Genomic DNA, 25338 nt, shown 5'->3' on the forward strand with positions numbered 1-25338 from the left:
CAATTAAAGCAGTATCAAAAATACACTACTGGGATCTGATCCAACTAAAAAGCTTCTGCACAGCCAAGAACATAGTAAGTAAAGCAAGCAGACAGCTCTCAGAATGGGAGAAAATATTTGCAGGTTATACTTCTGATAACAGTCTAATAACCAGAATCCACAGAGAACTCAAACATATTACCAAGAAAAGAACAAGTGATCCCATCTCAGGGTGGGCAAGGGACTTGAAGAGAAACCTCTCTAAAGAAGACAGACACAAGATCTACCAACACATGAAAAAAACTCATCATCCTTAATCATCAGAGAAATGCAAATCAAAACTACTTTGAGATATCACCTAACCCCAATAAGAGTAGCCCACATAACAAAATCCCAAAACCAGAGATGTTGGCATGGATGTGGAGAAAAGGGCACACTTCTACACTGCTGGTGGGAATGCACACTAATACCTTCCTTCCGCAAGGATGTTTGGAGAATACTTAGAGACCTAAAAATAGACCTGCCATTCGATCCTATAACTCCTTTACTAGGTTTATACCCAGAAGACCAAAAGTCACAATATAACAAAGACATCTGTACCAGAATGTTTATTGCAGCCCAATTCATAATTGCTAAGTCATGGAAGAAGCCCAAGTGCCCATCGACCCACGAATGGACCAGCAAATTGTGGTACATGTATACCATGGAATATTATGCAGCCTTAAGGAAAGATGGAGACTTTACCTCTTTCATGTTTACATGGATGGAGCTGGAACATATTCTTCTTAGCAAAGTATCTCAGGAATGGAAGAAAAAGTATCCAATGTACTCAGCCCTACATGAAGCTAAATTATAGTTTTCACATGAAGGCTATAACCCAACTATAGCACAAGACTATGGGGAAAGGGCCAAGGAAGGGGAAGGGAGGAGGGAGGTTAGGGTGGAGGAAGTGTAATGGGTGGAGCCACACCTACGGTGCATCTTAGAATGGGTACAGGGGAAACTTATTAAAGACAGAATACAAATGTCTACATACAATAACTAAGAAAATGCCATGAAGGCTATGTTGAACAGTTTGATGAGAATATTTCAGATTGTATATGAAACCAGCACATTGTACCCCTTGATTGCACTAATGTACACAGCGATGATTTAACAATAAAAAAAAAGAAAAACTGAGACAAAAGGATTGCTTGAGCCCAAGAGTTGGAGGTTGCTACGAGCCATGACACCAAAGCACTCTACCCAGGGTAACAGCTTGAGACACTGTCTCAAATAAATAAATATTTTGGCAGAAGAAAAAAGAAAGAAGAATGTGTTTCAACTCCATGCAGGTTAATGCAAAAGATGTAAAGTCTCGGAGGGAGCGGGGTGGAAGTCTCAGTGTGTGACACACCTTTTTGGGGCAAGACACAATTATAAGAGGGACTTTACCGGGCGGCGCCTGTGGCTCAGTGAGTAGGGCGCTGGCCCCATATGCAGAGGGTGGTGGGTTTGGACCCAGCCCCAGCCAAACTGCAACAAAAAAATAGCCGGGCGTTGTGGCGGGCGCCTGTAGTCCCAGCTGCTCGGGAGACTGAGGCAAGAGAATCGTGTAAGCCCAAGAGTTAGAGGTTGCTGTGAGCCGTGTGACGTCATGGCACTCCACCCGAGGGCGGTACAGTGAGACTCTGTCTCTACCAAAAAAAAAAAAAAAAAGAGGGACTTTACCTAACAAATATAATCAGTGTAGTCTGGTGTCTTGTACCCTCAATGAATCCCCAACAATAAAAAAAAAAAAAAGATGTAAAGTCTCCATCTTTTTGTGGCTCAAGAGTATTCCATGGTATACATATGCCACAGTTGAGTGGTCATTTACTTTTAACCTTCATAAACAAAACCATTTTCAGCCCAGAATTCTATATCCTGGTAAACTAATTATTGGGCTTCTTATTCCAGATATGTCAATCATATAAAAGTAGACAGAATGTTCTAATAACACCCCACTTAAGCAATTGTCACCTTGAGGTCAATCTCATCCCATCCATATGCCCCCCAGTTCCCTCCACACACCCCAATATTAACATACTTACTTCTGGACAATGATCTTTTTATCCAGGTCACAGCCAACTGAAATAAGTGTGGACTGCAGAGAAGAGTGACAGAGACATGGACACAGTCAGTGAGGGCTGTCCAGGGCCCAGCTCAGTGAAAAACTACATGGGGAGACTCTCACAAGGGAAGGGTTTGGAAGCTGTCTGTGGCCTGGATCACACCATGGTGACCCAGATGCCTGGAATACACTATACCCACAGGTGGCCCCATGGAGCATAAGCCCTGTGTCCCCTTTTTTGTTGCCTGTCCTTTTGCACCATGGGCCCTACCTGTCCGGAGGTGGAGGATGCCGGCTCTGTCAGCAGCACTGGTCATCTGACCAGTAGGCAGCTATGGGCCACCATGCTTGAGGTGGGATGCTGGTGCGTATCCACACAGAAAGAAATTCCCCTGTTTTAAGGAGGTTCCAAATGGGAGTAGGGCGCGGGTCCCATATGCCAGAGGTGGCGGGTTCAAACCCAGCCCCGGCCAAAATAAAAAAAAAAGGAGGTTCCAAATGGATGTCCTAGGGACAGCACCTGGCACCCAACTTACCACAGGACCTGGTCAGCCATGAACAAGCCTCACAGTGGAAAACCACTCAGTCCAATGAAGGTATCCTCTTCCCGGAGTCCAGCATGCTAGAGCCCTTGCATATTAACTTATATTTCCTTGTAACTCCACATGGACTTACAATTAATTTATATATGCCTTTATATTCTGTATTCTTGATACTCTGGCATCTGGAAACTTGCTGACAGGGACAACCACTTCCAGGATTAGCTTATTCGTAGAGGTGGCAAATACTCTCCCAAGTGTGTGCTCTTGAAATGCAGACCAACCTGCCATCAGCCATTCACTGCTAACCTCTGGCTGCTACACTTTGGGAAGCAATGTATCAGCCCAAGGCTGCATGTATCAGCCCAAGGCCAGGTGCTAGACACCACAGGGACACCACCTCTGCAGCCCAGAGTCCGCTCAAATGCCTCAAACTAGCTGATCCTGCCCAATCCCTTTGTGTCTCCTGCCCACCCTTTACTTCCCATCGAGATCTCAGTCAAGGCTTTGGTGCTGGTGTCCTCTTACTCCCTCTGTCTTCTGACTGGCCCTGCATGGCTGCCCTGCCTCCTGTTCTAGCAATCCACGAGCATGTGCTTCTTCCTTCACAGCTTTATTCACCATTGCCAAAACTTGGGAGCAGCCAAGGTGGATGGATAAACAAACTGTGCTACATTCAGATGAAGCAATATTATCTGCCTCTAAAAAGAAATAAGCTATTGCTGGGCATGGTGAAACATGCCTGTAATCCCAGATACTTGGGAGACTGAGGCCTGGGGGGATGGTTTGAACTCAGGAGTTCAAGACCAATCTGGGCAACATAGCAAGGCACCATCACTAAAAAAAATTAAAAATTAAGTTAAATTAATGAAATAAAGGAACTTTCAAGCTATGGAAACACATGGAAGAAATTTAAATGCATGTTGGCAAGTGAACAAAACCAGTCTGGAAAGGCCATATACTGTATGATTCCAGCTAAAGGACATTTTGGAAAAGGCAAAACTATGGAGCCAGTAAAACCATCAGAGATTGGGGAGAGGAAGGGAGGAATGTCAGAGCATGGGGGATTTTTAGGGGAGTAAAACTTCTCTTTGTGTTCCTATAATGGTAGGTACATGTCATTGTACATTTGCCCAAACCCACAGAATGTACAACACCAAGAGTGAGCCCTCATGTAGAAATGTGGACTCTCAGTGATGATGATGCATCCATACATGTTTATTGATTGTGATAAATTTCCCTCTCTCTGGGGGATGCCAATAGTGGGGGACACAGTGAGTATGTGTTGGGAGGGGTGGGGATTTTGTTAGACCTTTCCATACTTTCTGTTCAATTTTGCTGTGAATCTAAAACTGCTCTTATAAAATTAAATTTATTTCAAAACAAAACAAAATCTTCTTCATGACAATCCTGTCCATGTCTGCATGTCTTACCCCTAGCCCCAGACTGTGGATCAGTACTGCTCCATAACCTGTAAGGAACCAGGCCTCACAGCAGGAGGTGAACAGCAGGCAATTGAGCAAAGCTTCACCTGTGTTTACAGCTTCTCCCCATCACTCACATCACTGTCTGAGCTCCACCCCCTGCCAGATCAGGGGTAGCATTAAATTCTCACACAAGTGTGAACCCTACTATAAACTGCTCATGTAAGGGATCTAGGTTGCACATTCCTTATGAGAATCTAATGTTTGGTGGAGGTGGAGCTGAAGTGGTGATGCTAATGGTGGGGAGTGGCTTCAAATACACATTGTCGTTAGCAGATATAAATCAATTGCTTGCAGGCTCATACCCAAACCATCCCTCATCTCAGTCCATGGAAAAATTATCTTCTATGAAATCAGTTCCTGCTGCCGAAAAGACTGGGGACCACTGTCTTAAACCATGCTTGATTAAAACAAACTCTGGTACATTTTAACACAGCCATATCTGCCCTCCTCACCAAGGGGTGGCTGGGTTTCCAAGAAGGTGGCTGTCAATCTCTGTGAATAGGCCCATCTACTCTTTCAAGGACTGCTGATGCTGACCTTCCCCTGCTAAACCCCATCTGATCCAGAAGCAGAGGATAACAGCCTGCGTTCAATGATCAGCAAAATGGCCCAGTTCTAGCTTCCGTGCAACTGTGCACAGTGAGACTGGGGAGAGAAGACTCCAGGCATCTCTGGCTGGTGGGATCTGCCCAGAAACATCCCTTTGGGGACACAGGGAGTCAGCAAGAGATTTCTGGACCCCTTGAGCAGGAAAAAAGCCATGGAGAATTGGACTCATTGAAACCCTAGCCCAGAGACACAGTAACTTAAAGAGCAAGAGGAAGTGAAAGGAAAATTAGGGCAAAAAAACAGATAAAAGAAAACACTCATGAGGAAGAATCAGCAGAAAAATGCTGGCAACATGAAAAACCAGTCTAAAGCACACCACCCTCACCCCCCACCCCTGCCCAGGGATCACGAGATAGCTAGCTACTGCAGAGGATTCCACCTATAAAGAAATGTTAGAAATAACGAAAAATTTAGAATACAGATGATGAAAACATTGAAGGAAAAGACTGAAACAATGAAGGAAACTGCTGATAAAGTGGAAAATAATCAAAAGGAAATCAAAAAAACAGAATCAAATAAGAGATGAACGATATAAAGAATATAGAAAGGATATAGCAGAGCTGAAGGAACTGAAGCAACAGGGAACTGAAAGATGCAATAGAAAGTATCGACAACAGATTAGAACATGCAGAAGAAAGAATCTCAGAGGTAGAGGACAAAGCTCTTGAGATAACTCAGATAGTTAAAGAAGCAGATAAAAAGAGAGAGAAGGCAAAACGTTCACTGTCAGAATTATGGGACCTTATGAAGCATTCAAACATACGAGTTATAGGTATCCCAGAAGGGGAAGAAGAATGCCCCAGGACAATGGAAGCTATACTAGAGAATATTATAAATGAAAATTTCCCAAAGATCACCAAAGGTTCTGACACACTCCTTTCAGAGGGATATTGGACCCCAGGTCGCTTCAACTCTAACCGAGCTTCTCCAAGACACATTGTGATGAACCTGTCCAAAGTCAAGACAAAAGATTCTTCAAGCTGCCAGGAGTAAGCGCCAGTTGACCTACAGGGGCAAATCCATCAGGGTGACTGCAGACTTCTCTAATGAAACTTTCCAAGCAAGAAGACAATGGTCATCTACCTTTAATCTACTTAAACAGAATAATTTCCAGCCCAGAATTCTATATCCTGCTAAGTTAAGCTTTAAAATTGACAGAGAAATCAAATAATTTACTGATACACAGACATTGAGGAAATTCGCCACAACAAGACCAGCTCTACAGGAAATACTTCAACCTGTTCTGCACACTGACCACCACAATGGATCAGCAGCAAAGTAAGAACTCAGAAATTAAAGGACAGAATCTAACCTCCACACTGATGCAAAAGATAAAACTAAGCAATGGACTCTCACCAAATAAGATGAATAGAATTCTACCACACTTATCAATTATCTCAATAAATGTTAATGGCTTGAATTCCCCACTGAAGAGACATAGATTGGTTGACTGGATTAAAAAACACAAGCCATCCATTTGCTGTCTGCAAGAAACACACCTGGCTTCAAAAGACAAATTAAAGCTCCGAGTCAAGGGTTGGAAGACAATTTTTCAGGCAAACGGAATTCAGAAGAAAAGAGGAGTTGCAATCTTATTTTCAGATACATGTGGATTTAAAGCAACTAAAGTCAAAAAAAAAAAAAAAGCAAAGATGGTCACTTTATATTGGTCAAGGGAAAAATACAACAAGAAGACTTTTTTGTTGCTGTTGTTGTTGCAGTTTGGCCAGGGCTGGGTTCAAACCCACCACCCTCAGTATATGGGGCCAGTGCCCTACTCACTGAGCCACAGGTACCACCCAGAAGACATTTCAATTCTAAATATTTATGTGCCCATCTTTTTTTTTTTTTTTAGAATCTTTATTTTGTTTTTATTTTATTGTTAAATCATAGCTGTGTACATACTGCAATCGCCTGTACCCATTCTAAGATGCACCATAGATGTGGGCCCACCCATTACCCTCCCTCCACCAAAACCTCCCCCCTCCCTTCCCCTTCCTTGGCCCTTTCCCCATAGTCTTGTGCTATAGTTGGGTTATAGTCTTCATGTGAAAGCTATAATTTAGCTTCATAGTAGGGCTGAGTACATTGGATACTTTTTCTTCCATTCCTGAGATACTTTGCTAAGAAGAATATGTTCCAGCTCCATCCATGTAAACATGAAAGAGGTAAAGTCTCCATCTTTCTTTAAGGCTGCGTAGTATTCCATGGTATACATGTACCACAATTTGCTAGTCCATTCATGGGTCGATGGGCATATCCACCCATCTTAAATTCTCCCAGATTCTTGAAACAGACCTTACTCAGTCTGAGCAATATGATATCCTCTAACACCATAGTAACAGGTGACTTTAACACTCCTCTTACAGAGCTGGACAGATCCCCTAAACAGAAATTAAACAAAGATATAAGAGACTTAAGTGAGACACTAGAACAACTGTGCTTGATAGACATGTATAGAACACTCCATCCCAAAGATAAAGAATATACATTCTTCTCATTGCCCCATGGAATGTTCTCCAAAATTGATCATATCCTACGACACAAAACAAACCTCGACAGAATCAAAAGAATTTAAATTATACCTTATATCATCTCAGATAAAAGGCAATAAAAGTGGAACTCAACTCCAACAAAAACGTTCAACCCCACACAAAGGCATGGAAATTAAACAACCTTCTGTTGAATGACAGTTGGGTGCAGGAAGAAATAAAAGAGGAAATCATTCACTTCCTTGAGCGTAACAACAATGAAGACACAAGCTACCAAAACCTGTGGGATACTGAAAAGGCAGTTCTGAGAGGAAAATTTATTGCTTTAGATGCCTACATTTGAAAAACAGAAAGAGAGCACATCAACAAACTCACAAACCATCTTATGGAATTGGAAAAAGAAGAACAATCTAAGCCTAAACCCAGCAGAAGACGAGAAATATCCAAAAATTAAATCAGAGATCAATGAAATTGAAAACAAAAGAATCATTCAGAAAATTAATGAAACAAGGAGTTGGTTTTTTGAAAAAAATAAATAAAATAGATAAACCTTTGGCCAGACTAACTAGAAATAGAAAAGTAAAATCTCTAGTAACCTCACTCATTAATGATCAAGGGGAAATAACAACTGATGATATTTAATACACAGAGATACAAGAGATCATCTCTGAATACTACCAGAAATTTTATGCCCAGAACCTCACTCAGAAATGATCAAGGGGAAATAACAACTGATGATACATAATAACACAGAGATATAAGAGATCATCTCTGAATACTACCAGAAATTTTATGCCCAGAAATTTGACCATGTGAAGGAAATGGATCAATATTTGGAATCACACTCTCTCTCTAGACTTACCCAGGAAGAAATAGAGCTCCTGAACAGACCAATTTTAAGCACTGAGATTAAAGAAACAATAAAAAATCTTCCAACAAAAAAATGCCCTGGTCTGGATGGCTTCACAACAGAATTCTATCAAACCTTCAAGGAAGAGCTTATTCCTGTACTGCAGAAATTATTCCCACAAATTGAGGAGGAAGAAATCTTCCCCAACACGTTCTACAAAGCAAACATCACCCAAAACCAGGAAAATACCCAATCAAAAAAGAGAATTTCAGACCAATTTCACTAATGAATATAGTTGCAAAAATTCTCAACAAAATCCTAGCCAATAGATTATAGTTTATCATCAAAAAGTCATACATCATAATCAAGTAGGTTTCATCCCAGGGATGCAAGGCTGGTTCAACACACGCAAGTCCATAAACATTATCCACCGTATTAACAGAAGCAAAAACAAAGACCATATGATCCTCTCAACAGACGCAGAAAAAGCACTCGATAAAATCCAGCATCCTTTTCTAACTAGAACACTAAAGAGTATAGGCATATGTGGCACATTTCTGAAACTGATTGACAGTTTCTATGACAAATCCATAGCTAATATTTTACTGAATGGAGTAAAACTGAAAGCTTTTCCTCTTATAATGAGAACTAGACAAGGTTGTCCTCTGTCACCATTACTATTCAACATAGTGCTGGAAGTTCTAGCCAATACAATTAGGGAAGACAAGGAAATAAAGGGCATCCAAATGGGGGCAGAGGAGGTCAAACTCTCCCTCTTTGATGACGATACCCCAAAGACTCAACCACAAGACTCCTGGAAGTCATCAAAAAATACAGTAATGTCTCAGGATATAAAATCAATGTCCACAAGTCAATAGCCTTTGTATACAGCAATAACAGTTAAGATGGGAGGCTAATTAAGGACACAACTCCCTTCACCACAGTTTCAAAGAAAATGAAATACCTAGGAATATACCTAACAAAAGAGGTGAAGGACCTTTATAAAGAAAATTATTTCCTTTCTTAGGGAAAGGAAATAGCAGAGGATATTAACAAATGGAAGAACATATCATGCTCATGGCTTGGAAGAATAAACATTATTAAAATGTCTATACTTCCTAAAGCAATCAACCATTTCAATGCCATCCCTATTAAAATGCCAACATTGTACTTTCAAGACTTGGAAAAAATGATTCTGTGTTTCATATGGAACCAGAAAAAAACCCTGTATAGCTAAGGCAGTTCTTAGTAATCAAAACAAAGCCAGGGGCATCAGCATACCAGATTTTAGGCTGTACTACAAAGCTATAGTGGTTAAGACACCATGGTACTGGCACAAAAATAGAGACATAGACATTTGGAATAGAATAGAAAACCAGGAAATGAAACTAACATCTTACAACCACCTAATCTTCAATAAACCAAACAAGAACATACCTTGGGGGAAAGACTCCCTATTCAATAAATGGTGCTGGGAGAACTAGATATCCACATATAAAAGACTGAAACTAGACCCACACCTTTCTCCACTCACAAAATTGATTCAAGATGGATAAAGGACTTAAATTTAAGGCATGAAACAATAAAAATCCTCAAAGAAAGCATAGGAAAAACACTGGAAGATATCAGCCTGGGGAAAGATTTCATGAAGAAGACTGCCGTGGCAATCACAACAACCAAAATAAACAAATGGGACTTCATTAAACTGAAAAGCTTCTGTACAGCTAAGGAGACAACAACCAAAGCAAATAGACAACCTACACAATGGGAAAGAATATTTGCATATTTTGAATCAGACAAAAACTTGATAACTAGGATCTATAGAGAACTCAAATTAATCCACATGAAAAAAGCCAACAATCCCATATATCAATGGACAAGAGACATGAATAGAACCTTCTCTAAAGAAGACAGATGAATGGCTAACAAACATATGAAAAAATGCTCATCGTCCCTAATTATTAGAGAAATGCAAATCAAAACCACCCTGAGATACCATCTAACCCCAGCGAGAATGGCTCACATCACAAAATCTGAAAACTACAGACGCTGGCATGGATGTGGAGAGAAGGGAACACTTTTACATTGCTGGTGGGACTGCAAACTACTACAACCTTTCTGGAAGGAAGTATGGAGAAACCTCAAACCACTCAAGCTAGACCTCCCATTTGATCCTGCAATCCCATTACTGGGCATCTACCCAGAAGGAAAAAAAATCCTTTTATCATAAGGACACTTGCACTAGACTGTTTATTGCAGCTCAATTTACAATCACCAAAATGTGGAAACAGCCTAAATGCCCACCAACCCAAGAATGGTTTAACAAGCTGTGGTATATGTACACTATGGAATACTATTCAGCCATTTAAAAAATGGAGACTTTACAGACTTTGTATTAATGGGTGGAAGTGGAACACATTATTCTTAGTAAAGCATCACAAGAATGGAGAAGGATGAATCCTGTGTATTCAATTTTGATATGAGGACAATTAATGACAATTAATGACATTGTGGGGATAGGGGAAGGGGAGAGCAGAGAAAGACAGAAGGAGGAAGGGGTGGGGGATAGGAAGAGCAGAGAGAGGGAAGGAAGGAGTGGGTGGAGTCTTGGTGTGTACCGCACCTTTTGGGGGGCAAGACACGATTGTAAGAGAGACTTTACCTAACAAATGCAATTAGTGTAACCTGTTTTCTTGCACCATCAATGAATCCCCAAGAACAACAACAAAAAAAAGGCCCTGTTCTGCGTTTAATCCTTCCATCCTCTCTTGGAGCTCCCAGTCTCCCCATGAGCCTCCTTTGCTCCAAGTAGTGGAGCTCAGAGGCTGAAGTGCAGGCTTTGGAGGGGGCAGACTGTCTGGAAGAGCAACTGAACCTCTCTCTGCCTCAGTGACTTCATCTGCAAAATGGGAAGAGTTGTAGCACCTACCTCAAGAGCCTGCAGCAATAAATAAGTGAGCTCTTGCATGTAGAGAAGGACCTAGAATTTGCCTGGCACATGGTAAGTGCTAAGCTCACACAAGTGGCTCCTGATCCCTTTATTATTATTTTGTAAGTATACAGGTCTGTGGTTTTAGCATATTCACAGAGCTGTGCAACCATCGCCACTGTCTAATTCCAGAACATTCTCATCTCCCCAAAAGGAAGCCCCATTCCCTTCAGCAGGCCCCCTTTCCCAACTCCCTGGCAGCTGTGAACCCATGTCCTGTCTTTGTGGATCTGCCTGTTTCAGACATGTCACAAATGAAATCACACACGTTGTGTCCTTCTGTGTCTGGCCTCTCTCACTGAGCACAATGTCTTCAAGGTCCATCTACATTGTTGCCTGTGTCAGAGCCTCCTTCCTTTTCATGGCTGAGTAATATTACAACGTGTGGATTGACCACATTGAGTTTATCCATTCATCTTTTGGTCATTTCTGTTGGCTATTGTGAATAATGCTGCTGTGAACATTTGTGTACAAGTTTATGTGCAAAGGTGTGTTGTTGTTTTTTGATTCTCTTGGACCATCTAGAAGTGTTGTCACCCAAATTGGCCAGATGCAGTTCTGAGGATGACCAAGAAGGAACAGGGACCTGCTCTGGGGAAGGCTAGTCATGAGGGGGAAGCCCAGGAGGACGATGTTGGGGAAGGAGTCAGTGAAGGCAGTAACTGAGATAGGATGGCCTACATTTTCAGATCTTGAACAAGGGTTATGCCAGCCCCTCAGGACCTATTTCCATGACTCTTAAGGTTTGAGACCTACCAGTGGCTTGATATCCACGCATGAAATTTCCTTGTTGGCTACATCCACAGTTAAGCTAGATATGGTAGCTCTCTTTAGGCTGCAAGGCAATGGAAGCTTATTTAATTAGAGACCAGTGCTGCAGTAAAAAACATGGTGGAGTCATTCATCCACCCTATCCATCCACCCACCTATCCACTGCAATCAGTGTAACCCACCTACCCAATGCCCCATATACTCACCCATCCATCCATCCACCCATCCATCTATCCACTCATCCATACATTCATTCACTCATCCATCCACCTACCTATTCCTTCATACATGCATCCATATATCCACTTATCCTTCTACCCATCTCTCCATCCACCCATTCATTCATCCTACATCCATCCATGTGCAATAGAATAGACAGATCCACCCATCCACCACCCACCCACTCATCCATCCATCTATCCATCCATTCATCTACCCATCCTTCCTTCCATCCATCTATCCATCCATTTATTTCTGAACACTGAGAACCTCTGTTCATACATGAGGGCCCAAACTTCTCTCGAGTTTTCACCTCTTTTTAAATCTGTTTTGTTAATTTGTGTATAATGACTTATTCAAAAGAATATCTGACAACCAATTTTATTGCCACTGACATGCATGGATTATCTTCTCCTTTTTTTTTTTTTTGAGATAAGAGTCTCACTATGTCACCCTCAGTAGAGTGTCTTGGTGTCACAGCTCACAGCAACCTCAAACTCTTGGGTTTTAGTGATTCTCTTGCCTCAGCCTCCCAAATAGCAGGGATTACAGGTGTCCACTGCAATGCCTGGCTATTTTTTTGTTTGTTTTTGTAGTTGTCATTGTTGTTCAGCAGACCCAGGAGGGATTCAAACCCGCCATCTCTGGTGTATGTGGCCAGTGCCCCAACCACTGAGCTACAAGTACCAAGCCTCCTTATTGTTTTAACAGTTTTTGTGCCCATTTCTTTATTTCTTTTCTTTTTTTTTTTTTTAGAAACAGAGTCTCACTTTATTGCCCTGCGTATAGTGCCGTGGTGTCACAGCTCATAGCAACCTACAATTCCTGGGCTTAAGCGATTCTCTTGCTTCAGCCTCCTGAGTAGCTGGGACTATAGGTGCCCGCCACAACATCTGGCTGTTTTTTGTTGCAGTTTGGCCCGGGGCTAGGTTCAAACCCGCCCTTGGTATATGGGGCTGGCGCCCTACCCATTGAGCCACAGGCGCTGCCCTGTGCCCATTTCTTTATCTTTATTTTCCATTCCTAATGTTCTTTTTTTACTCTCTTTTATTTTAAATGAGGATTGTATTATATTGGTCTTCTGAGGAAATAGTTGGATTTTTCATCTGACTTTATAGCGTCCTTTTGCCTTCTATTTAATAAATTTCAGATTATATCATTAAGTCACTTCTCATAATTTTTTTGTTATTCTTCTAGTTCCTTTAGTTAAATGTTTAATGAATTTCTCTTTAGTATGTTTTTCTTTCTCCCTTTTTCTTTTTCTTTTTTACCCACCACTATACCAACAAGACCACTCTTTTTCTTTCTTTTTTTTTTTTTTTTGGTTGAGACAGAGTTTCACTTTGTCACTCTCAGTAGAGTGCTGTAGTATCATAGCTCACAGCAACCTCAAACTCTTACTTGGGTTCAAGCGATCCATTTGCTTCAGCCTCCCAAGTATTTGGGACAGGTGCCCGCTACAATGCCTGGCTAGTTTTTTGTCATTTATTTGTTTTAGAGAAAGCATCTCACTCTTGCTCAGGCTGGTCTTGAACTTGTGAGCTCAAGCAACCCACTTGCCTTGGCCTCTCAGAGTGCTAGGATTATAGGCATGGGCCACTGTGCCTGGTCTCTCTCTCTCTTTTTTTTTTTTTTTTTAAGAGAAAGAGTCTCATTCTGTCACCCTCAGTAGGGTACTGTGGCATCACAGCTCACAGCAACCTCCAGCTCTTGGGCATAGGCAATTCTCTTGCTTCAGCCTCCCTAGTAGCTGGGACTACAGGTTTTTTTTCTTTTCTTTTTCTTTTTTTGGAGAGACAGAGTCTCACTTTACTGCCCTCGGTAGAGTGCCATGATGTCACAGGACTCACAGCAACCTCCAGCTCTTGGGCTTTCGCGGTTCTCCTGCCTCAGCCTCCCGAGCAGCTGGGACTACAGGCGTCCGCCACAACGCCCGGCTATTTTTTGGTTGCAGTTCAGCCAGGACTGGGTTTGAACCCGCCATCCTCGGTATATGGGGCCGGTGCCCTACTCACTGAGCCACAGGCGCCACCCCAGGCTTTTTTTCTTAATAATAAAAGTTCTTGCTTTTTTTCTTAATAATAAAAGTTCTTGGGGCTAGGTATAGTGGCTCATGCCTGTAATCCTAGCACTCTGGGAAGCAGAGGCAGAATTGCTTGAGGTCAGGAGTTCAAGACTAAGCAAGATGAAGATCTCATCTTCAATAAAAAATAGAAAATATTAGCCAAGCATAATGGCATGCCTGTAATCCCATCTACTTGGGAGGCTCAGGCAGGAGGATGGGTTGAGGCCAGGCATTAGAGGTTGGAGTGAGTTTTTTTTTTTTTTTTGTAGAGACAGAGTCTCACTTTATGGCCCTCGGTAGACTGCCGTGGCGTCACACAGCTCACAGCAACCTCCAACTCCTGGGCTTAAGTGATTCTCTTGCCTCAGCCTCCTGAGTAGCTGGGACTACAGGCGCCCGCCACAACGCCCGGCTATTTTTTGGTTGCAGTTTGGCCGGGGCCGGGTTTGAACCCGCCACCCTCGGTATATGGGGCCGGCGCCTTACCGACTGAGCCACAGGCGCCGCCCTGGAGTGAGTTATTAAGACACCACTGCACTTCAGCCTGGGTGACAAAGTGAGACTCTGTTTCTTTACTTTTCTTAGGTTGATCAAGAAGTAAAAACTCAACAGCCATTTTCAAGTCTCTCTCACACTACAGCAGGTAATCATTCAAGTTGGGAACATCCCTTTCCTCTTAGAATCTCTCCTCTCCTGCTTCTGTGGCCCTTTCCTCAGTATTGCCCTGCACATTTTTCTTTGCAGATTTATCCTCCTAAATGGCTCTTACCCTTGGAGTTCCTCTTTTCACTCAAGGGCAATGCTATCCAGTTGACATATTGTGTAAGGCCTATGCATGGTTTTAAATTCTCTAATAGTCTCCTTTAAAAAAAGGAATCCAGTGAAATTAATTTTTAATAAAATATTTTATTTACTCCCAACTATCTAAAATATTATCATTTCCATATGACAGTATAAAAAGTTAATGAAATACTTTATGTCCTTTTTTGCTTAGACTAAGTGTTCAAATTCTAGTGTGTATATATATATAGGGTGTACATAAAGTTCATGTGCAATTTACTATGTTAAAGTATTTTAAATTGCACACGAACTTTATGTCCACCCTGTATATATATTCTCTAGTCAAGTGAAGCAGTGGGAGTGGAGAAGGAACAAAGGAATTTGTAAGTGGTTGTGATCGTTAGTTGTAAACGCCACTGCACTTGGATCAACCCTTGGTGTATATTTTATACTTTCAGCCTAGTTCATTTTGGACACTACATTTTCGGGAGTATATTTGAAAAAAATACAAGTGAATCAGATTTCATAAAAATTACAAGCGAATCTGATTCACAGACCCAAATTATTACATTAATTAATGAGATTAAAATTTAAAAGGTTACGAAACAGACTGGGAGAGGTGGCTCACGTTTATAATCCTAGACTTTGTGAGGCCAAAGCAGAAGGATTGCTTGAGGTCAGGAGTTGGAGACTAGCCTGAGCAAGAGCAAAATGCTGTATCTATAAGTCATACAAAAATTAGCTGGGCTTAGTGGCATGTGCCTATAATCCCAGCTTCATGGGAGGCTGAGGCAGGAGGATTGCTTGAGCCCAGGAGTTGGAAGTTGCAGTGAGCTATGATGATACCACTGTACTCTAGCCCAGGTGACAAAGTTAGAGTCTATCTCAAAAAATAAATAAAAATTAAGAAAAAAAATTTGCTTGGCCACAATAATCACATTTCAAATGCTCAATAGCATGCAGCCAGTGCCTTTGGTGCATTCTGTTCCACCCTGCACCCCCAGACCTAAGCCTAGACACTTAAAATGTGTCTCTGAGGCTCGGTGCCTGTGGCTCAAGTGGCTAAGGTGCCAGCCACATACACCTCAGCTGGTGGGTTTGAATCCAGCCTGGGCCCACCAAACAACAATGATGGCTGCAAACAAAAAACAGCCAGGTATTGTGGCAGGCGCCTGTAGTCCCAGCTACTTGGGAGGCGGAGGCAGGAGAATCACTTGAGCCCACGAGTTGGAAGTTGCTGTAAGCTGTGATGCCACAGCACTCTACCGAGGGCGACAGCTTAAGACTCTATCTCAAAAAAAAAAAAAAAAAAATGTGTCTCTGAATGCAGATCCTTTCCTCATGGATCCAGAGGGGTCTGGCTAACTGCCTGCTTAATAGTGTGGAAACTAGGATTTGCCACCGTCAAATGTGCCTCTTTGATTTAAGGAATATTTTTTTCAACCCTGCTTTATCTGACAACCTCCCTGAATCCACCCTTCCCCACATGGTACATGTATTTAAGCCCAAATTCATAACCACCTCTTGGAGATTTACTCATTTCTCTGGGTATTTCCCATGTATACATACGTGACATAGACGTATGATGTCTGATTTTTTCTTTGCTTTTTTTTTTTTTTTTTAGAGACAGAGTCTCACTTTGTCATCCTTGGTAGAGTGCCATGGCATCACAGCTCACAGTAACCTCCAACTCTTGGGCTTAAGTGATTCTCTTGCCTCAGCCTCCCCAGTAGCTGGGACTACAAGAGCCCACCAGAACGCCAGACTATTCTTTGTTGCAGTTTGGCTGGGGCCGGGTTCAAACCCACCATCCTCCGTATATAGGGCCAGCACCCTACTCACTGAGCCACAGGCGCCGCCCTTGCTAACCTATCTTTTGTTACCAAGGTCCCAGATGATGTACCACCTAGGAAATGTAAAGGGCAGAGGGAAAATTATTTTTTCTTCCCTTGCAGTAGCTCCCTTTTGTTTCCCTTCCCTTTCACCTTCCCTCTGTTTTCTTTTCTTTCCAGATAGAGTCTCACTCTGTTGCCCAGGCTAGAGTAGAGTGGCATCATCACAGCTCACTGCAGCCTCAAATTCCTGGTATCAAACTATCCTCCTGCCTCAACCTCCCAAGTAGCTGGGACTACAGGTGTCATCACATCTGGCTAATTTTTCTATTTTTTTTTATAGAGATGGTCTTACTTTTGCCAGCAGCTGGTCTTGAACTCCTGGCCTCAAGTTATTCTCCCACCTAGGCCTCCCAAAACACTAGGATTATAAGTGTGCAGCACTGTGCCCAGTCCCAGTAGCTCTTTTTGAATGACACAAAGGGCACTTTAAATTACCCACAGCACCTAACTCAGGCCTCCTGCATACCCAAGCCTAGCCTTCATTATGTTGCCTACCCCTGTGAGTGGATCCCTTCCCCTCTGTGAAAGGGAATAAAATTTCAGGACCCTTTAAATTCATTATGCCAAGAGGGAAGTTAAGTCTGGAGACTGAGTCACCTGTATGTTTGAGATTTTGCTTCTTACATTATAGCTTAGTTCCCTTCCTCACTGTACTTGTTCTGTAAATGACTAGGAGACACCAGGGACCAGACCTCTTCCCTGATAACCACTGATTTTTCTTATACATTAACTGCCTCCTTCATCATCCTGTGCCTAACTCAGATCAGATGATGCCCAAGACCCCATGGCAGCTACATCTTCAGTGTGGGATGATGACTATACTTCTCCATTGTAATTGTATTCATTAAACTTTACATAGAAAGATGTTAAAATTCTGTTCAACTTCCCTAAGCTTTGCCTGTATCAGTGATCCCTAATTTCTATACTTTGAACATTGACTTCCATTCTTTGGAATCTGTACTTCCCAGGTGGCCCGTTCTCAAATTTTGTACTTGGATACACTCTCTTTTTTAAAACAATTATTGTTCTTGTTTTTTAGAGGCATGGTTGTGCTCTGTGATCCAGGATGGATTGCAGTGGTGCAAATTATAGCTCACTGCATCCCCAAATTCGTGAACTCAAGTGGTCCTCCCACCTTAATCTCCTGAGTTGTTGGGACTACAGGTCACAACACTATGCCCAGATAATTTTTAAATTTTTTAGAGATGGAGTCTTGCTATGCTGCCCAGGCCTCAAGTGATCCTCCTTTGTCTCCCAGAGTGCTAGGATTACAAATGTGAACCACCATGCCCAGCTCTGTATCTTTAATTGTGGGAAAATACACATAGCATAAAATTTACCATCTTACCCATATTTCAGTATATACTTTAGTGGCATCAAGCATACTCACATAGCTGTGCAGCCTTCACCACCCTCCATCTCCAGAACTTCATCATCCTCCCAAACTGAAACTCTGTTTCCATGAAATACTAACTTTCCACCTCCCCTCCCCCGGCACCCACCATTCTACATCCTGTCTCTGTGACTCTAGGGACCTCCTATGAGTGGGATCACACAGGATTTGTCCTTCTGTATCTGCTTCTCTCACTGAGCACAGTGTCCTCAAGGTTCACTCACGTCAAACCCTGTGTCAGAATTTCTTTCCTTTTTGTGGCTGAGTAATATTCCACTGTATGTTTGGACCACATTGGGTTCATCCGTTTACCATTGATGGACATTTTGATTGCTTCTGCATTTTGGCTGTTGTGAATTATGCTTCTGTGAACATGGGTTGCAAATATCTCCTTGAGTCTTTGCTTTCAATTCTTTTTGGAGACTAGCCTGAGCAAGAGCAAAAGACAGCAGGGTTGTGGGATCCAATGGTAATTCTAGGTTTAGTTATTTTGAGGGACTGCCATGTGTAAAGGGTTTGTAGTGCTGTCCTGAGGCTGGAGGTTGGATCTTGCCTGCTTCTTCCTGCTCCTTCTAAAGGAGTCCCCACAGGCAGCCCAGGGCCCTTGCCTCCGTTCCAGTAATGACATACCTGGATGTGAAGTTGGGGTCTGTCCTGCCCCAGTGCTGCTGCTGCTTCAGGTAAATGTCCTGTGGGACCAAGAGAGGAAACCCCACTCTAGTGGTATCTCTAGAGCACCCCCAAAATCAGAATGGTGGGAGAGATGGGGTATCAGAGGGGGATAGCAGTGGGAGGAACCCAGAAGCTGCCCAGCCCCTCTTTGCTTTAACTCCATTGCTTGTGAAAGGCTTCTGGAAGTTCATAGAAACACCACCTCCAAGCTGGGACTCCTCTTCCTTCCTTGCATCTACTTTAGGGACCCACAGTGAGGTGTGACATCATTTTTCCCTCCTATCTAGGTGTGATGTGATGACAGCTGACCAAAAGGGTTTGTCATAACCAGCTCCCTCCTGGTCACACTCCTGTCCTATGAACACCACATAATGCTGTCCTGGGCTGTGGGGTAAAGGCCAAATTGAGGCCTGGCAGGTCTGCTTGTCCCCACAGATTCCTGAGATCCATGTTTGGCCAAGCCCCCAGTGCCTCTAAATCCTAATGCCTCAGTTTACCCAGCTAGCTCATCTCTCTCACCCTCCTCTGGGCTGGGCTCCCCATTGCGTTGTCCCAGCCCCTTGTGTGACACCTCAATGATCTCATGTGTGTAGGTGATGGCTGCCCACCCATCTCTCTCCTGGGTGTGAGGGGCAGGGGTTGTGTCCCCTTTACCAAATTCCCCTTGCATTTTACCCTAGTACATACAAGAAAGAGACTGAAGGAGTGTTCCCACAAGGGTCCCTCATAAGGTGCCATCAAGGCTGCCTCCCTTGATGTTGCAGTGGTGGGGTTTGGCAGGGGCTCACCAGTCTGTACTGAATGTTCCCATCCAAGGTGTTGCCATTCTCGTAGAAGGAGGCCTGCAGCCCCAAGGAGTGGGGGTTGCTCACCATCACCTGGGGGTAGGGGAGGAGAAACACTTGCCCTATGGAGCCAGCAGGCATGAACAGGTGACAAATACCTGTGGGTGACCCTAAACACCTTCAGATGAAAACCAAAGCTCTCTTTGCAAATGCTGTTCAGTCTCCACTGTGGCCCCACCTCATCTACCTATGCACCCTCACTGTGGCCTCTGAGCCCTGGTTCTGCAGACAGCTTGAACCTGTGAGGAAGGGACACAGGAGGGAGGCCTGGGTCAGAACCCTGCGTGGCCTCCTAAAAGCCCTGTTCCAAGCCTGGGGCCTGGCTCTGCCTCCCTTGTATTTAGTGACACTATCCTCATCTCCTCAACAAATCATCCCCACCTTCTGCTTAACTACAAATGCTCCTGGACTCAACTTGGGTGACATTCCCAATAAACTCATGGCAAGTTGAAATTACATTGAAAATGAACTGAATACACCTAATAGGCCAGGCACAGTGGCTCACACCTATAATTCCAGCATTTTGGGAGGCTGAAGCAAGAGGACTGCATGAGCCTAGGAGTTCAGTACTAGGCTGGGCAACATAGCAAGACTACAAAAAAAAAAAAATTAAAATTTAGCTGAGCATGGTGGTGCAAACCTGTAATCCCAGCCACTCAGGAAGCTGAAGAGGGAAGATTTCTTGAGCTCAAGAGTTTGAGGCTACAGTGAGCTATGATAACACCATTGCACTCCAGCCTGGGTGACAGAGCAAGATCCAAAATAAAAATTTTCTTGAGACAGAGTCTCACTCTGTTGGCTGAGCTAGAGTGCCATGGTGTCAGCCTAGTTTACAGCAACCTCAAAGTCCCAGGCTCACCAATCCTCCTGCCTCAGCCTTTCAAGTGTCTGGGACTACAAGTGCCTGCCACAATGCCTGGACAATTTTTCTATTTTTAGTAGAGATAGGGTTCTCACTCTGGCTCAGGCTGGTCTCAAACTGTTGAGCTCAAGAAATCCTCCCACTTCAGCCTCCCAGAGTGCTAGGACAATAGGTATGAGCCACCATGCCCAGCCAAAAATAATAAAAAAAAAATTTTAAACATACCTAACCTACCAAATGTGATCGCTTAGCTTACCTTAAAGCACTCAGAACACTTATATTAGCTAGTTGAGAAAAATCATTTAACTCAAAGCCTACTTTTTTTTTTTTTTTGAGACGGGATCTCACTGTGTCACCTGGGCTAGACTGCAGTGGCATAATCATAACTCAGTGAATCCTTGCTATCTTGGGCTCAAGCAACCCTTCAGCCTCAGCCTTTGGTGTGTGCCACCATGCTTGGTTAGTTTTTTTCTTAGTTTTTGTAGAGGAGGGGTCTCACTATGTTGTTCAGGCTGGTCTCAAATTCCTGGCCTCAAGTGATCCTCCTGCCTCTGCCTCCAAGTGCTAGGGTTATAGGCGTAAGCCACTGAACCTGGCCCCAAAGCCTATTTTATAACAAAGTGTTAAAGCTCTCGTGCAATTGATTGAATACTGTACCAAAAGTGAAAAACAGAATTGTCAGATGGATTCAGTGTCTCTACTGAGTAAGTATAGCGTTCACACCATCGTTAAGTCAAAAAATTGTGAGACCATCTATGGTCACAACCAAAAGTCTAGGCTTAGACACTTCTTGGATTCTAGGCCCCAGGAACTTCCTACCACTGGTCAGGGGAAGGCTGTATGAGTATCAAGGCTCTCAGCTGCAAGCAACAGAAGCCAACTTTGGCTGAGTTAAGCAAAAGGAATTTATGGGGCTGCACTAAAAGAGGACAGACAGGTAGACAGGTGAGTAGACAGCCATTGTCCCACCAAGCCCAGAAACACAGGAGATGGTTGTGGAGAAAGACATATAGGGACAAATTCTACTGAGTTGAGGATGCAGTGGGAGGCTGGATGTTAAGAAGCACTAGGAGACATACTTACCAGTGGGATCGGGGATGTGCCTGGCCGAGGTATCAGAGTAGCAGACAATTCCAGCTTGCTGTGCATATCGATGGTAAACATTTTGCCTATAAATTCACCATCCAGAAATTCTATCTATTTAGGAAGGCAATAAATAAATAAATAAATAAAACCAAGCTCCTGGTCCCCAAAGAAGGACAAGTAGGTGGGAATTCATTCAGTGGTTCCTAGGGGTAGGTCCTTCCTGTCTTTCTGAAGCAGCAGCCTAGACTTCCACTTGCGTCACTGTCCTGGTAGACTCTGAGGCCCCCAGAAGACCCTCAGGGTCTGCCCATCCCAGCCTCTCCCCTCTCTCCAGAAGTATCACCCCACCCTGACTTCTACAGTAATTATTTCCTTGTGTTTCTTTATAGTCACCTTAGCATGCACCCCTAGACCACATATCTTAGTCTTGCCCATTTTCTTTTTTTTTTTTTTTTTAATTTGGCCGGGGCTGGGTTTGAACCCGCCACCTCCGGCATATGGGACCGGCGCCCTACCCGCTGAGCCACAGGCGCCGCCCATCTTGCCCATTTTCTAACACTGTTCTGTCTTATTTTTTTTTTGAGATAGAGTGTTAGTATGTCACCCTCGATAGAGTGCTGTTGCATCACAGCTCACAGCAACTTCAAACTCTTGGGCTTAAGCAATTCTTTTGCCTCAACTTCCCAAGTACCTGGGAACACAGGCGCCTGCCACAACACCTGGCTATTGTTGTTGCTGTTGGTTGTAGTTGTCATTGTTGTTTGGCAGGCCCAGGCTGGGTTTGAACCTGCCACCTCCAGTGTATATGGCTGGTACCCTAGCCACTGAGCTACAGGCACGGAGCCTGTTATGTCTTTTAAGCCTCCTTCAATGTACAGGTTTCCCCTCTACCTTTCTTTTCCTTTCTATTTATTTTTGAAGAACCCAGGCTCTTGGGCCTGTAGAATTTCTCAATGTGTGGATTTCCCTGGTGCTATTGGACACATTCCTCTGTTCTCCACATTTCTGGCCGAATTCAGACACTTGCTCCATTAGACCTGGGTTTGATTGTATTGGCAATCTTCAGTGGGTGATGTTCCTGATCTCTTATTGGTGGTACATACTGTCTGGCTGTCTTTCTTTTTCATTGTTATTTTTTTTGCAATGATATTGAATGATTGGACATATTTCTGGGGTGCATGTGATATGCTGACACATGTGTACAATACGTTGTCGTTTTTTTCACAGTAGCAGCTGTTGATGCTCAAAGCCAACATCTATTCGTTCACTGGGGTTGCTAAGTGGTGATATTCTATCCTTTTGTTTTCATATACTTGCTGGAATTATTTCATAAGGTGACACCTTCCCTTTTCTGACAATTTGCCGATCCACTAGTACAGTTTGAAGAAAAGATGGAATAGGGCGGCGCCTGTGGCTCAGTCGGTAGAGCGCCGGCCCCATATACTGAGGGTGGCGGGTTCAAGCCCGGCCCCGGCCAAACTGCAACCAAAAAAATAGCGGGGCGTTGTGGCGGGCGCCTGTGGTCCCAGCTACTCGGGAGGCTGAGGCAGGAGAATTGCGTAAGCCCAGGAGTTGGAGGTTGCTGTGAGCTGTGTGATGCCATGGCACTCTACCAAGGGCCATAAAGTGAGACTCTGTCTCTAAAAAAAAAAAAAAAAGAAAAGATGGAATAAATGCTCGAGTCTTTCCTTTCATTTACTTAGGGTTTTTTTGCATTTACGCAGTTTTCAAGACAATTAATTGGTTTTCTATCATCTTAGAAAGGTAACCAATAAGTCCCTCCTTCCCTCCCTTCCCTTCCCTGCCCTTGCCTTCCTACCTTTCCTTCCTTCTTTCCTTCCTGCCTCTTTTTTTCCTTCCTTTTCATGTTTTGTTTTTTTTTAGACAGACTCTCATTCTGTCACCAGGCTGGAGTGCAGTGTCATCATCACACCTCTGCAGTCTCAAACTCTTGGGCTCAAGTGATCCTCCTGCCTCAGCCTCCCAAGTAGCTGGGACTATAGGTACCAGCCACAATACCTGGCTAATTTTTCTATTTTTTGTAGAGATGAGGTCTCACTCTTGCTCAGGTTGGTGTCAAACTCCGGGCTTCAAGCAACCCTCTTGCCTCAACCTCCTGAGTTGCTGGGTTATAGGTGTGAGCTACCACACTCAGCTGAAAATATTTTTTAAAAATAGTTTTTGCAGGCGGCACCTTTGGCTCAGTGGGTAGGGCGCCAACCCCCTATACCAAGGGTAGCGGGTTCGAACCTGGCCCTGGCCAAATTGCAACAACAACAACAAAATAGCCGGGTGTTGTAGCAGGCGCTTATAGTCCCAGCTACTCCGGAGGCAGAGGCAAGAGAATCACCTAAGCCCAAGAGTTGGAAGTTGCTATGAGCTGTGTGATGCCACAGCACTCTACCAAAGGGCAATAAAGTGAGACTCTGTCTCTAAAAAAAAAAAATAGTTTTTGCATAAGGCCAGAAGTGGTGGTGCATACCTATAGGCTCAACTAGTGGGTGGGATGAAGCTGGAAGATCCTTTGAGTTCAGAAAGTCAAGTCCAACCTAGGCAAGATAATGAGACTCTATCTTGTTTTTAAAAAATCATTTCTGCACTATGGAAAATAGTAGTGGTTCCTCAAAAAATCAAAAATGAGCTGGGGCTCGGTGCCTGTAGGTCAGCAGCTAAGGCACCAACCACATACACTGGAGCTGGCAGGATTGAATCCAGCCCGGGCCTGCCAAACAACAATGACAACTACAACCAAAAAATAGTCAGGCGTTGTGGTGGGTGCCTATAGTCCCAGCAACTTGGGAGGCTGAGATAAGAGAATTACTTAAGCCCAAGAGTTTGAGGTTGCTGTGAGCTGTGACACCACGGCATTCTACCAAGGGTGACATAGTGAGACTCTGTCTTAAAAAAGAAAAAGAAAATGAGCTGGGCATGGTGGCTCACACCTGTAATCCTAGCACTCTGGGAGGCCAAAGCAGGAAGATTACTTGAGGTCAGGAGTTCAAAACCAGCCTAAGCAAGGGTTAGACCCCCCCACCCCCCATCTCTACTAAAAGTAGAAAAACTAGCCAGGTGTTGTGGTGGGTGCCTATAGTTCCAGCTGCTCAGGAGGCTGAGGCAAGAGGATCACTTGAACCCAGGAGTTTGAGGTTGCTGTGAGCTATGATGATGCCAAAGGCACTCTACCCAGGATGACAGTCTCAAAAAAAAAAATTGAAAATAGAATTACCATATGATCCAATAATTCCACTTCTGGGTATGTATCCAAAAGAATTGATGGCCGGGTCCTCTACAAATAAATATAACAACACAACAAACACAGTACCTGCTCTTAGCCCTTAAGTCTGTGTTTCTGTTATGCTTTGGATATCCAACCCTTATACCCCCAAATCTCATGTTGAAATTTGATCCCAAAGAGGGACGGAGGGAGGGGGGTGGGGCCTTGGTGTGTGTCACACTTTATGGGGGCAAGACATGATTGCAAGAGGGACTTTACCTAACAATTGCAATCAGGGTAACCTGGCTTATTGTACCCTCAACGAATCCCCAACAATAAAAAAAAAAAAAAAAAAGAAAAGAAAAAAAAAAAAGAAATTTGATCCCAAATGTTGGCAGTGGGGCCTGGTGGGAGGAGGTGTTTGAATCATGGTGGTAGATCCCTCATGAATGGCGTGGTGCTTTTCTAGAGGTAATGAATGATTGTGTGCTCAGTGAGC

The 25338-nt window shown here is 43.5% G+C and overlaps 1 protein-coding gene across 1 annotated transcript in view; it reads right to left on the reverse strand.

Moving 5' to 3' along the window:
• CATSPERD (cation channel sperm associated auxiliary subunit delta) overlaps nt 1-25338 on the reverse strand; it is a 95564-nt gene that overhangs the window by 15974 nt on the left and 54252 nt on the right. The window contains exons 13-17 of the mRNA XM_053579130.1: nt 21623-21736; nt 19621-19710; nt 18791-18849; nt 11794-11872; nt 2052-2104 (exon numbers count right to left, since the gene is read on the reverse strand). Of these exons, the coding sequence (XP_053435105.1) occupies nt 2052-2104; nt 11794-11872; nt 18791-18849; nt 19621-19710; nt 21623-21736 (395 nt within the window). The remainder of the gene's footprint in view (nt 1-2051; nt 2105-11793; nt 11873-18790; nt 18850-19620; nt 19711-21622; nt 21737-25338) is intronic.

This window comes from Nycticebus coucang, chromosome 2, assembly GCF_027406575.1.
Source record: "Nycticebus coucang isolate mNycCou1 chromosome 2, mNycCou1.pri, whole genome shotgun sequence".
NCBI lineage: Eukaryota > Metazoa > Chordata > Mammalia > Primates > Lorisidae > Nycticebus > Nycticebus coucang.